The 12,291-nt window shown below is 40.1% G+C and overlaps 2 protein-coding genes across 8 annotated transcripts in view; one reads left to right on the top strand and one right to left on the bottom strand.

The window, feature by feature from the left end:
* The window catches only part of LOC108243848 (ATP-dependent 6-phosphofructokinase, platelet type), a 37,140-nt gene extending 32,247 nt beyond the window's left edge, over nucleotides 1–4,893 (top strand). For all 7 annotated transcript variants that reach the window (XM_017429546.3, XM_017429542.3, XM_025008907.2 and 4 more), the window contains 5 exons: nucleotides 1,185–1,246; nucleotides 2,319–2,430; nucleotides 2,960–3,059; nucleotides 3,155–3,260; nucleotides 3,972–4,893. In XM_017429546.3, the coding sequence (XP_017285035.1) occupies nucleotides 1,185–1,246; nucleotides 2,319–2,430; nucleotides 2,960–3,059; nucleotides 3,155–3,260; nucleotides 3,972–4,128 (537 nt within the window). In that variant the 3' untranslated portion in view covers nucleotides 4,129–4,893. The remainder of the gene's footprint in view (nucleotides 1–1,184; nucleotides 1,247–2,318; nucleotides 2,431–2,959; nucleotides 3,060–3,154; nucleotides 3,261–3,971) is intronic.
* Nucleotides 4,894–5,358: 465 nt separating this feature from the next.
* pitrm1 (pitrilysin metallopeptidase 1) overlaps nucleotides 5,359–12,291 on the bottom strand; it is an 11,745-nt gene continuing 4,812 nt past the window's right edge. The window contains exons 12-27 of the mRNA XM_017429510.3: nucleotides 11,810–11,906; nucleotides 11,402–11,536; nucleotides 11,047–11,185; nucleotides 10,761–10,877; nucleotides 10,556–10,685; nucleotides 9,751–9,871; nucleotides 9,382–9,458; nucleotides 9,119–9,284; nucleotides 8,799–8,899; nucleotides 8,582–8,702; nucleotides 8,443–8,493; nucleotides 7,460–7,572; nucleotides 7,182–7,307; nucleotides 6,431–6,576; nucleotides 6,090–6,192; nucleotides 5,359–6,009 (exon numbers count right to left, since the gene is read on the bottom strand). Coding sequence (XP_017284999.1) covers nucleotides 5,916–6,009; nucleotides 6,090–6,192; nucleotides 6,431–6,576; nucleotides 7,182–7,307; nucleotides 7,460–7,572; nucleotides 8,443–8,493; nucleotides 8,582–8,702; nucleotides 8,799–8,899; nucleotides 9,119–9,284; nucleotides 9,382–9,458; nucleotides 9,751–9,871; nucleotides 10,556–10,685; nucleotides 10,761–10,877; nucleotides 11,047–11,185; nucleotides 11,402–11,536; nucleotides 11,810–11,906 — 1,837 coding nt within the window. The 3' untranslated portion in view covers nucleotides 5,359–5,915. The remainder of the gene's footprint in view (nucleotides 6,010–6,089; nucleotides 6,193–6,430; nucleotides 6,577–7,181; nucleotides 7,308–7,459; nucleotides 7,573–8,442; nucleotides 8,494–8,581; nucleotides 8,703–8,798; nucleotides 8,900–9,118; nucleotides 9,285–9,381; nucleotides 9,459–9,750; nucleotides 9,872–10,555; nucleotides 10,686–10,760; nucleotides 10,878–11,046; nucleotides 11,186–11,401; nucleotides 11,537–11,809; nucleotides 11,907–12,291) is intronic.

Genomic DNA, 12,291 nt, shown 5'->3' with positions numbered 1-12,291 from the left:
GGGTTAGGGCCTTTTGGCCCTGTGCTTGGGTTAGGGTCTCCTCATGGTTTAAGGGGATAGGTCCTTTTGGCCCTGGGTTAGGGTTAGGGTCTCCTCAGGGTTTAAGGGGTTAGATCCTTTTGGCCCTGGGCTAGGGTTAGGGTCTTCTCAGGGTTTAAGGGGTTAGGGGATTTTGGCCCTGCGCTAGGGTTAGGGTCTTCTCAGGGTTTAAGGGGTTAGGGGATTTTGGCCCTGCGCTAGGGTTAGGGTCTCCTCAGGGTTTAGGGGGTTAGGGCTAGGGTTAGGGTTAGGGTCTCCTCCGGGTTTATTTATCAAATAAAGTTTGAAAACTTTGTGTAAGGAGGGATAGTGGACACAATGGTCAAAGGTTGATTAGTAGTGAGCTGCCAGGGAGGAGGACAAGAGGAAGACCACATAGGAAGTTCTTAGATGTAGTGAAGGACACACAGACGGTTGGTACTGATGCAGGTAGATGATCCGCTGTGGCAGCCCTGCCTCTTCCCTGGTGTGTCAGAGTACAGGTGACCCAGATTACAGCCATGCAGCTAAAGCAACTTATTAATAACTCTGCGCTGCATCATTCAGTCCATAACATCCAGACCCCATCAGGTGATTAAAGACGTCAGAAGTTTGTCATCACCATCACGTGGCTATAAAAACCCAACGTTTTAACTTTACTTCAGTATGTTACACATGGTGTCTTCAAAATGTTAGATACAAGTTGACTTTTTCTTTATAACTTATCTTGTTTACAGTATTATGCACTTTACTTTGCCATAATATATTGTAGTATTACTCAGTAGAAATGGAGAAAGTATCAGTTTTTGACAGAAGTGTCTATTAGAATTTAGTGGTCTTTACCACAAGTGGTTAAACTAAAAAAAGTAAGTAAAAACATTTAAACAAAATCTCTCAATAATATTCTTATAATTACAAATGTGATCAAAAGTATGAAAATGCACATGTGAAGGATTTTTAAAAAAATCACACAATTATGTCTTAAAACTTTGTAAAACTTTGATAAAGTGTAAAACGCGTGGGTTTGGTGCCCCCTGGTGGTGAGTGTGCTCCACTGCGTCTCTCTCTCCTCAGTGATGAGACTGAAGCGTCAGACCTTCAGCCTCTTCTGCAGGTTGCAGGTTTTCATCCCTCTGGTTTAATTTGAAGCTTCGCTCTTTTCTCAGAACAACGTCGAACATCTGACGCAGAAAATGAAGACGAGCATCCAGAGAGGCTTGGTGCTCCGGTGAGTTTTATCCCTTCTTGTTTTCAGAGTTACATTTCAAAGCTGTTACTGTTTCGGATTCTTTTAACTGTTTCGACCTTTGGATATTTTGGAAGGATGATAAAAGGATTTGAAAGGGTTTCCATTGCAGTTACTGTTAAAATCTGATTAAAAGCGCTTAATTGTTCAGTCCCTTATACTTCAGTGAGCCTACATACGCCCTCCTATGTGCTGCATTGTGGTTATTTTAGTCCACTGCAGCAACACAGTGTTTAAAATACTTTCGGCAGGATGAAGGTCTGTGGAAATAGGACAAATGGAATGCTTTGCATAGAGTGAAGGTGACTTTGTGAGTCAGGGCGGTGAATTGCACCAACTTTTTTTAACTACAATGGCTCATGATGAGTGTGTCTGCAGTCTGCGTCTGAAATTACTGACTGTATGTAAATAGTTCTAAACAACATAAAAAACAAATAAAAAGGGGCAGTGAAAGCCTGCACACCTCACATATTCTTCAGACCATGTGCACATGTTCTTAGGAGTAAATTAAGTTCATTTTGGTAAAGGATAAAATAGGAAAAAGACATTTAATTTCCTAGAATTACATTTTAAAATGTCTGTATTTTAATGTGGGTTTTATAATTCCCTGCAGTTTTGTGCCACAGTTATGTTCAAGGTGTTTCTGAACTTTGCTGAATCAACTTTAAAAAGAAAACAGATCTAAAGTTCATGTTTGCAGCACCAGATGGTGGCTGGCTCCTGTGAGGTTTTAGGTTTTTATCAGAACTCTCACATTGCTGATAAACTGTTACACATTTTAACTGTAACTTAATATTTTTACCTTCTGTGATTGACTTGGGAAACCTATTGATCCAGGTACTTCTGTGCAGCAGGACCAACACTTTGTTTCAAGGATTCAGATCTTTATTCCATCAACATAAAAAAGACAGACAGACAAAGTGTTTCGCCTCCTTTTGTTGCTCACGATTAAAGCCGTGTGATCATTTAAGGGCGCTGCTATCTTGTATTTTTGGAGCCAGAGTCTGAGTAAACATCTTCATCCTGCACCTTTTTCACTCTTTGTGTGTTTCAGAAACGAGAACTCCAACGAAAACTTCACCACTGACTTCATCTACCAGCTGTACTCTGAGGAAGGTCGAGGCGTGTTCGACTGCAGGAAGAACGTCCTGGGTCACATGCAGCAGGTACAAATACAGCCAACTCCAGAAAATATACATTTAATCCTCTAAAACAAAACGGTTATCGCTTTTTATATGTCATGATGAAATTAAAGTCTTGTTTTATTGATTAGAACTATAACCTGATCTAATGATGGCTGTTAATCATTTTTAAGGTTTTCTGATATTCATTATTTGTATGATTTTATGTAAACAAGAGAAAAAACTTTACTACATGAGATAGTCATAGTATTTAGGGATAAAGTTTTTCTTTTATCCAAGATTATTTAGCTAAACATGTTACTAATAAAATGTAGGAATAAAGCTAAGAAAAGATACTCAAATAACTAATTTTATAGTTTATAAGTTTAAATAAAATGCTATTTGTTTATTTTAGAAGTGACATTTTAAAAGGTTTTTAAGTTTATATTGGGGGACTTTGAGATTAAATGTACTCATTTCGATCTAATAAAGTAATCTTTATATTTTTTTTTATGCAGTTTTTTCCTCTGTTTGCTGTTGACTAAAAGAAGACTGTATATTTCCTTGTCTACAGGGAGGAACTCCATCTCCTTTTGACAGAAACTTTGGCACCAAAGTTGCAGCTAAAGCCATTCAGTGGATCACACGGATGCTCAAAGAGTCCTACAAAGGAGGTACTTGAGTTTCCTGTGGCTTTAACACATAAACTGTGGGTGTTTGTGTGCCTGTCTCAGTTTTAAAAGAGGAGTGTTTTTATTTCTCAACAAAGGGAGAGTCTTTACCAACTCGGAGGACAGCGCCTGTCTGTTGGGGATGCGTCGCAGAGCGATGGTCTTCCAGCCTGTGGCTCAGCTTCAGGAGGAGACAGACTTTGTGTAAGATAAAAGTTTCTATTTTTACCTCTGCAGCTACGCCACGTTCACTGAGTTCTGTTAAAAACAGAAACAGCTAAAGTGTTCTGGCCAACATTTCTGGATTTAGTCATTTTTTAATTGGTCCTGTGTAATATTCTATTTGTCTAGTTTTCATTAGCTGTAAGCCATAATCTTAATATTAACAGAAATAAACACTTGAAATATATCAGTCTGTGTGGAATGAATCTATATAACCTACAGGTTTCACTTCCTGAATGCTACAATAAATGAACGTTTCAATCATATTCTAATTTATTAAGATGTCTCTGTATATGTCAACAAACTCACTGATAGTGGATTAAACAGGAAGAGAAGAATCTTTGATTGTTTCAGTTTCCTGAACAACGTTGTAGAAAAAACTTCTGACTGGCTTCAAACTTTCTGAAGTTCTGTTGCACTTTCACCTACAGTGACTTTGTGTTTATCTTGAGAAAAGCATTCCTTTAGCTTGATCAGAGGTGTTGTTTTCACCTCCATCTGTTCTGCCTGCTGTGTGTGTGTGATGTTGCAGCTGCAGCGTGACCCAGAACGCTAACGCAGTCCTCTGAAAAGCAGATTAAATACCACATTTAGCTCCACATCCTCCATGCATGTCCTCCTGCAGCAGTTGGGACCACAGATCTTTTTCCAGGGTCAACGGTCAGGGTAAAGTTGCTGTTTTTCTCCCTTCAGCCACAGGATCCCAAAGGAGCAGTGGTGGCTGAAACTCCGTCCCGTGATGAAAATCCTGGCCAAGTACAAGACGAGCTACGACATGTCCGACTCGGGCCAGCTGGAGCACGTGACCCAGGTCCGACCCAAAGAGAGCGACTTCTCTGCTGCGATCTGAGCTCCACATTTTAGTGGCAGCTGCTCACACAATGATTGATCGATCAATCCCTGATTGACTGCAAATATGTTATAAATGAGTTTTAATTATAGAGGATAATTTAAAAGAATATATTGTCCCGTCACGGTGCTTTTCAGGTGATAGTCTATTATAGATCAAATTATATTAGAGGATGGTGATTTGGAAAGAGCTCTATATTTATTTTAAACAGGCTAACAGCTAACACTGTATTTAGGTACCCAAAGTTATCATATAGAAATTTAATATATGCACTATTCATCATGTACTGTATTTAGGTTTTAGTCCCAGAAATGTAGCCCATTTTCAAGACATTAATCACATTGAGGATGGTGATGCCTTTAAAGTTTAACTTTTATTCTTATATATTCAAGCACACCTCGAGCCCCATAATAACTATAATCACCTTAAAGTTGCTTATAAAGAGTTCATGTGCGTCTGGAGGATCGTGCACACTCCTAAGAATGTCCACATCTTGACTGTAAACTCCTGGAACCTGAAGGAGGGCGTGGACTCGGGCGTCAGGACGAGCCGGTCGGGTGCTCATGTGCCGTGTTGTTGCCTTTGCTGCTTGTATCCATCCTAAGCTTTCCGTGTTGCACATCGTTGTTGTTGTTTATGTGCAGGTTTCTGCAGGTTGTTTCTGTAGTTTGGCAGTGAAGTGGAGAATGTGTAAAAGTGCACATTGTTTGTGTTGCTCTCTAACGGTGTCCTGTCAGAGTAAATAAAGCAGTTATTGTGTGGAAACACCGACTTTTGTGTTCATTTAGTTGTGTGAATGCTGACTCGGCACACTTTGTGTTACTTTAGCTGTCCACATATCAGAACATTCAGCTCATTCAGGTGGTTTTTTACTTTTATACCTTTCAAAATATCATACTCACGAAAATGCACTGAGATCTCTTCAGTTCATTTCTGTCTTCTGATACTTTCAGCTACTATTCTACTACTTTTAGCTTCTATCTACGTTTTGCTCTAAGCTAGCCTTTAGCTACATTTAGCTTTATGCCTTTTTTAATATTTAGTGATTCAGTTTCAGCTTCTTTCACTGTGTTTGTGCTGCATTTTAGCAGAAAATGTAATTTCTATAGTTGCTTTAGTGGCAAATAATAGGAAGGGTTAAAAATCTAAGTCAGTAAAAAGTAAACCAGTCTGTGTTTTTATAGATTAAATAAATTCCACCTTCAGATGAGAAGAAATCAAACAATCAACTCATAATCTCAGTCCTCCTGGACTTAAAGACTTCATTTTAATACTATAAATATTTTACAGCTGCAGCTGAAACCTCACAGTTAAAAAAAAGCAGAAATCTTTAAAATACTTTTTTACTTGAGAGAAGTTCTCGCTTCACAAACTAAAGTCTGCTCGAGGACTAAACACGTTTATAAAAACTGTCAGGTTGTTATTTAACGATGCTGAAAATCCAGTTCTGACCCAATAATTTGCACTTGTGACCCACGTGGAGCAAACATTGTGTCACAGAGAGTGAGATGTCTGAGGAAGGACTGATGGTTCGTTTTGTCCTCAGGTTTTCAGGTTTGGACACAAAGAGCCAAAATCACAAACTAAAAAATTAAATCCTCATTGCTTTGAGCAGAAGTGATCCAACAGATAATCTAAGAGGTTGTTTTGAGTATGTACAGAATGGAATACACAAGTTTTCTTTGGAATAAACCAACAGTGATCCGACCGCGATTCTTGTCTTCGAGTTGTGCGTTTCAGTTTGGTTTTCAGGATGAAGTGTTCAGTTATAAAATGACTACTAAGAGTTACTTTAAGATCCATGAAGGATCTTTTTTGATGGTGACGTTCTCTGGGCCCAGGATGGCGACGCCACACGTCCTCTGACCAACACTCAGGTACCTGCAGGGAAACAACACATCAGGTTTTAACCATCGTGTAGCCGAGCAGCTCAGACGTATTCAAGCATTTCACAGATTTACCTTTCAGCCACATCCACTAAACTTTTCTGATCGACAGCGAAAAGCTTTTCTCTGTGACTCTGTTTCATCTCATCTGTGATCCCACTGAGGAAACGACCCATTCCTGCAGCAGGAAAAGACGGGAGAGTTTCAGGCTAAGCAGAGACACAATAAAACCCTGGATCGTCCACTTTAAAATCTTTACAAAGATTTACAAACAACAGCACCAGAATGGGTAACATACATGCTAAACAATAAGAAAAATAAATCTAATTATTAAATAAAGATGTCTGATTTATTTCAGACACATGTTTACAACATAATACTCTTTGAAATAAAAAGATCAGCTGTAACAATCTAACCTTTGTCTGAAGGGGCCACGGGTGAGTCCACAGCAGAGAAGACCGACAGCTTGGCTTCATCCACGTCTTGTTGAGAGAACTGTCCTGATTTGGCCCATTCCACGCCTTTACGAAACGCAGATAACGTCTGCATGGAGTTTGGATCCCTTGGACCCCAAAAAAAGACATAAACTGAGGTCAGCGCACACCCAAAACCATTTTAATACAGCTGAGTTGCTATTTGGACTGCAAAATATGGAAAAACAATCTAGTTTTATCTGTTCATCCAACCTGACCTATTAAAGTATTATTTATGTTGGATTCTCTTTTGGTTTTAAAACAAAATCCTTCATAAAAATGTCCAACTGCTCCACGGAGTCCAGCATTAAAAATGCATCATCTTAATATCCATCTATGCAGTATCAATATTGCAGAGGACTTCAATAAAGAGTAAAGCGCCCTGCCGTCACGCTCTGCACACCAATAATATGTTCAGCCAATCAGACGGCTCCTCACGGCCCTGGATGCCTGAACCCAATAAATATGGTGGCTGAGAAGTGTGAAAAGAGTCAAATTCACCTTTGACTTATCTGTTGGTCTAAAATAACAGTATAATAATATAAAAGTATAATAAAAACTTTTATGAACCAATATCTGTAAGTTTAAAAAGGCTCGTTTTAACCTTTTTATATCTTGATGGCAGAGATAAATCAAAGTCTAATGTCTCAAACTGAAAACCAGCCATAGTTGCTCGAGCTCGTGTGCTGACTACCTGTAGGAGTAAAAGGAAAACACGCCGCCGCCTCCCATTTTGGCCCCGCCCCCATAGGCCCCTCCCTTCTCTCGGATTTCTCCATGGAGGAACTTCGCCGTCATCATCCTCGCCAAAATGCACAAACTGACATAGATGGGAAAAGGTAACCAGACTTAACAAGTTAAAGTCAGAGCTGGAGAAAGAAAAGTCCAAACTGAAGATATTACAAGCCATGAATTAAAGAAACAAACCATTTTATTGGGCTTCACTGAACAACCCACAGAGTATTTGGGTACCTGGCGTAATCCTGGTGGCAGAACGGCACCGTCCGGATACACTCGCTGACAAAGTTAACTGAGAAGGGCATCTGGAAGAACGTCTTCATCTGACACGGCTGGAAGTTTGGCTCCTGAAAACAGATAAAAACTGAGAAATTACTCAGCACTTGTCAAAAATTCTCAGAATAACAAAGAATTTATCTTAAAATAATCAAAAACAAACAAACATCCAGCAGATTAAAACAGTTCTTATTGACTCTGGACTTTCTGGAGGTCAGTCTATGCAGGAAAAGGTTACATTTAAAATAAAAATAATCCAGATGTTGTCATCTGGGAATATGAGGTTAAATAGAGAAGAAAACAAAATCTAATGGTTGAAAAATCTGCTCATTTAGTAAATTCGGGGAGTCAGTTTTGAGCATAAAAGGCTGCAGAAGTTAGAAACGATCAACTAAAACAGCTTAGAATCAGAATTTCCTCCACAGGCATGATGGGAAAATTCACCTGCAGCTTCCTGGATGCTTCCATCACCCAGGATCTGGACGAATCAGGACCAGAACACCTTTTTCCATGGATCCAGAGTCCAATCGTTTTGTATTTTTCAATAAATGCTTCCCCTCAGGTTACACAGTTTTGTTTTTCTACCGTTTTAATAGAAATCATCTCACTTTTATGATTGAACACAGCTGGTGATTCATCTTTTTTCCAGTTTGATTCAATTAAACATTTTAGTGATCTCCTGTCAGGTTTTCTCTGACTTCTCCTTAAAACTGAGGATTCTACGATTTATACTCAGGTTCCAAATTGATAAATTAATTTCAGTTTATTTCATTCTCTTTGTTTGACGTGTGGCAATAATTTGATGCTTCTGGAACAGACTGACATTATTTCAGGAACCCCAGCATGCTTGTTTAAGGAATGAGGTTTTTACCTATTTGATTAGTTAAATCAGAAAATGTGGAAATCAAACCAATAAAACACTTTATAAACATTAAACTTACAGTTATGAGATTTCGACTTGGACCAGAATCATCCAGAGGGTCGAGTGGTTTCTGGAAAACAGGAATAAACAGAAAAATGAGCCAAAAATGTTTTATTTATTTGATGAGGAATCATTCCAGTTTACACAAAGAACCATACCTTAATAATATTTGTCCTTACAGGTTTGCGTTCTTTTTTGTTTTCAGCTACATCCTTCATGAAACTCTCCAGCTGCGCTGCTGATTCAGACATTTTCTGAGGCGTTGCATTGAGAGCACACCTGCAGGGACAACAACAGAAACACAGTCTGTAACAAAAACACAAAAAAGGTTCCAACAAACAGGAACAAAAACCACAATGACCACAAGAGGCTCGCCTCATGTTGTCGGGGTTCAGAAGGTGTTTCTTGATCCGGGGTAACGTTCGGATGACGTGACTGAGGTCTGGCATCTCAGCTATCCTCTTCATAAACTTCACCTAACGTTGAAATAAAACCAGGAAACGGCTGTAAAGAGTCTGTAATCTGACTGGAATCAGATCCTGTGGTGTCTTCTCATTAGATTTAAGTGATGTGGATAAAAAACAATAACTGATGATAAATCCCAGCTGGAATGGAAACAGGAGACAGTCTGTTTGATAACCTGATGATTCTGTATGTGACAGCAGAAGCATGGATCTTCTGCTGATTCAGCCCACCTGTTCCATCCCGCCGAAGGTCTCCTGAAGGCCTCCAGCTGGTGTCAGGTGGCGGCTCGCTCGGGTCATGGCGTACATGTGACCAGAGTGGGGGATCCCATTGGCCAGCTCCTGAGCCGACATCATCACTAGGACCCTCAGTCGCTCTTCGTTGTCAAAATGGGGACTGAAAGACAAAACAAAAACACCAGAAGACATTTAGCTGTTTGCAAAAGGTGAAAGGCTCATCAGGTGCTGCAGGAGAGGAGGACTGTTGGAGTTACCTGTTGAATATGTCGCTCCACAGCTGAAACATGTGAGGAAGGTTCCTTTCAAGGCAGGAAGAGGACAAGAGGACACCCTGGGGGAGGGAGGGAGGGTCGAGCGTGATTCAGCAGAAAACCAAACATCTTCTGTAGGAAAGGGTTCATTTAAACTTTCTGGTTGAAATCATTCTTTAGTCTTATTATTCATTTCTTTATCAACGATCTTCTCAGAGCAGTTTCAGCTTTCGTCACCATGAATCAAGATAAAAAAAGCAAAGACGTATTTCCAGTTTTCTGCAGTTTTATGACTTTTTATTCCACATCTCACATGTAGGGTGCACACAGAGTTCGTCAGGGATGATTCAGAGCTTCAGCGCTGGCACCGACCTGCTCAAACGTGTCCATCTGGGCGGAGTCCGGGATGATCTGACTGGAAACAGACATCCCCCCCGTCCTCAGCTCCATCTGCTGGGCCTGTTGTCTGTAGTCCAGAGCTCCACAGCCCATCCTAACCAAACAGAAAACAACTCTTAGTCTTTTTGTGTAATCACAGCAACACATTCCTTCTCAGAGACGAACAAAAGCAAATAATTTACCCTGAAGAGCCTGAAAAACATGTTTCAAGCTCCAGAAATCATTCCAGACAAGAAGCACAAGAAGACTGTGTTCATAGTGAGAAGATTTTTCCTTTAAAATGACCGATTTTCACACATCTAATGCTAAATACACACAACCTGCAACCTGATCCTGCACAAGTGGTTGGGAAAAAAAATTAAAAAAAATCGATGAATGTTTGTTGGGCTTTCTTCTATTTTCCCCTCTTATTTTTAAATCACCCTTCTCTGTTGCTAAACAATTCATCTCTGACCCTCAGTTTGTGCAGTGATGTTCAAATATTTAAAATAATTTATCTTATAGTGACCTCACACCCCAAGTTGTCTCCTAACAGCTTCTAACAGCACATCTCCCCCCCGACCCCTTCCCAAAGGAAAATAAACAAAAGAGAAACAACTTTAAGTGTTCCCAGTGTCTTTCTTCCATTATAGTTTACTTTGAAAGGATTATAAAAAATGAAAAATGAAGGAATACACAGTAAATATTCCCAGAAAGCAGGATTAGAAGCAGCACACGTCTCTGATAATTAGTGGAGAAATGTGAATAGTGACCGTCCGTACAGCTCAGGTGGACTCACTTGGTGACGACGCTGCAGAAGAGCGGGACGTAAACCCTGAGGTCCTCGGGCAGAGTGTTGAGACCGCACATGGCTCTGAAGTACACCAAACCATTGGTGGGCTGCTCGCAGTACTGAACCGGCACGCCTCCTGTGGAGGTCAGGAAACGCTCCATCAAACACAAACAGATCATTTCTCAGAAAGAACAGCAGAGTGCTGCAGTACCTGCAGCGCCCATGTGAACCGGGGTGACGGGTATCGTCGGCTCGATGTCGGACACTTTGAGCGCAGGCAGAGACGAGGCGTCCTGAACTTTACTTTGAGCCGCCAGCAACTCCAAACCTGTTCAAGAAGAAAAATACTGAGTAAGAAGTACCTTTTACTAGTTTTCAGGCGGTTATTGAACACAAAACGTCAGATGTTTGAAATTTATTGTCTTTTTCTAATAAAATGGGATGTTTTCAGCAACATATCAGAGCATCTAAGTCCCTTAAAGTCGTTCTGCTGTTACCTTTCTCATAAATCTCTTTTTTATCGTCGTCTGACAGAGCTTGAACTTTTTCTTGAAGCTTCTTCTCCTCTGCCTCAGCTTGTTTCTTCAGGTAGGCCTCGTCTGGACTCATCTTCAGGGTCAATCGATGTGTGTTATCCTGCAGGGTCAGTTCACGGAGGGAGGGGTTGATGGGTAACGAACAAAACATCGGCATTAAATCCAAACAGTAAAAAAACAACCTGTAAGCCGTCTCTCTGCTGTGACCTCCTTAAACAAAAACTGTTTCAACATCAAATAAAAGAACTGATTAGGAAAATAGGATTAAATGGAACGTATTGTCAGAGGCTGTGATAGTCTTTTATTTTTCTTTTACCTTGAAGTAGTGTTTGACTTTTTCCTGGAGAAAGCGAGGGTTTTCCTTCAGAGCCTGCCTGAACTTGGCAACACTGTCACTGATCCTCAGCAGCTCCACCGGGTCGCCATTATGGTTCCAGGATGAAGCTATGTACTAATCCACACAAGCACAATGTCAAGATAACAACAAATAAAGCTAAAGAAACTAACAATTTAAACTAAAATTGCTGTAATTTGAGTAAACTCTACTTATTTTAGATTTTCAGATTAGAGCATCGTCTCCAAGGACAGTAACTGAGAACATGTTTACATTCTTGACTTGTGCAGAAATATACAATTTAAGATTTCATTCACAAAAAAACCACAGCCAACATGCCACCCACATGGAGGTCAATAATTAGATCCAAGTGCTTCGTGCTGGACTCACAGAGGCCAGAGACAGGCCGAAGTTTGTGGACTGATGTTTCATCTGGATCTCTATCCTGTGAAGGAGAGCCTCAATCCTCTCCTCCTCGAAGCCGTTCCTGCCAGGAAACACAAGCCAAGGAGTTTAATCTAGTTACAGATTTAAAGATGTTAGCCTTGTACTACTGTGCTTCATTCTACTATAAAAGAATAATCAGTCCCTCCAGGATTTCACAGGCATTTTTTGTGATCGTTGCGGCTAAAATGCCTGATTTCACGGGGCATTTTCCTAAAAGTTGCCTTTTTTTTTTTTTTTTTTACTAAAATCAATAAACAATCATAAGTTTTAATATCTAAACCAAAAATACTTCCTAGTTTTGTAAGATAATTCCCAACAAACATTGACATTCTCAAAACCATTTCTGGATTGTCCCTGGTCTGCAGCTCTCCTCACATGTTTTGCAGACACAAAGTGTTTGTCGATGCGTTTATGTTCCATGATTA

The sequence above is a fragment of the Kryptolebias marmoratus genome, linkage group LG20 (genome assembly GCF_001649575.2).
Source record: "Kryptolebias marmoratus isolate JLee-2015 linkage group LG20, ASM164957v2, whole genome shotgun sequence".
In the NCBI taxonomy this organism is placed as follows: domain Eukaryota; kingdom Metazoa; phylum Chordata; class Actinopteri; order Cyprinodontiformes; family Rivulidae; genus Kryptolebias; species Kryptolebias marmoratus.
This window is presented reverse-complemented; position numbering and strand designations above follow the sequence as displayed.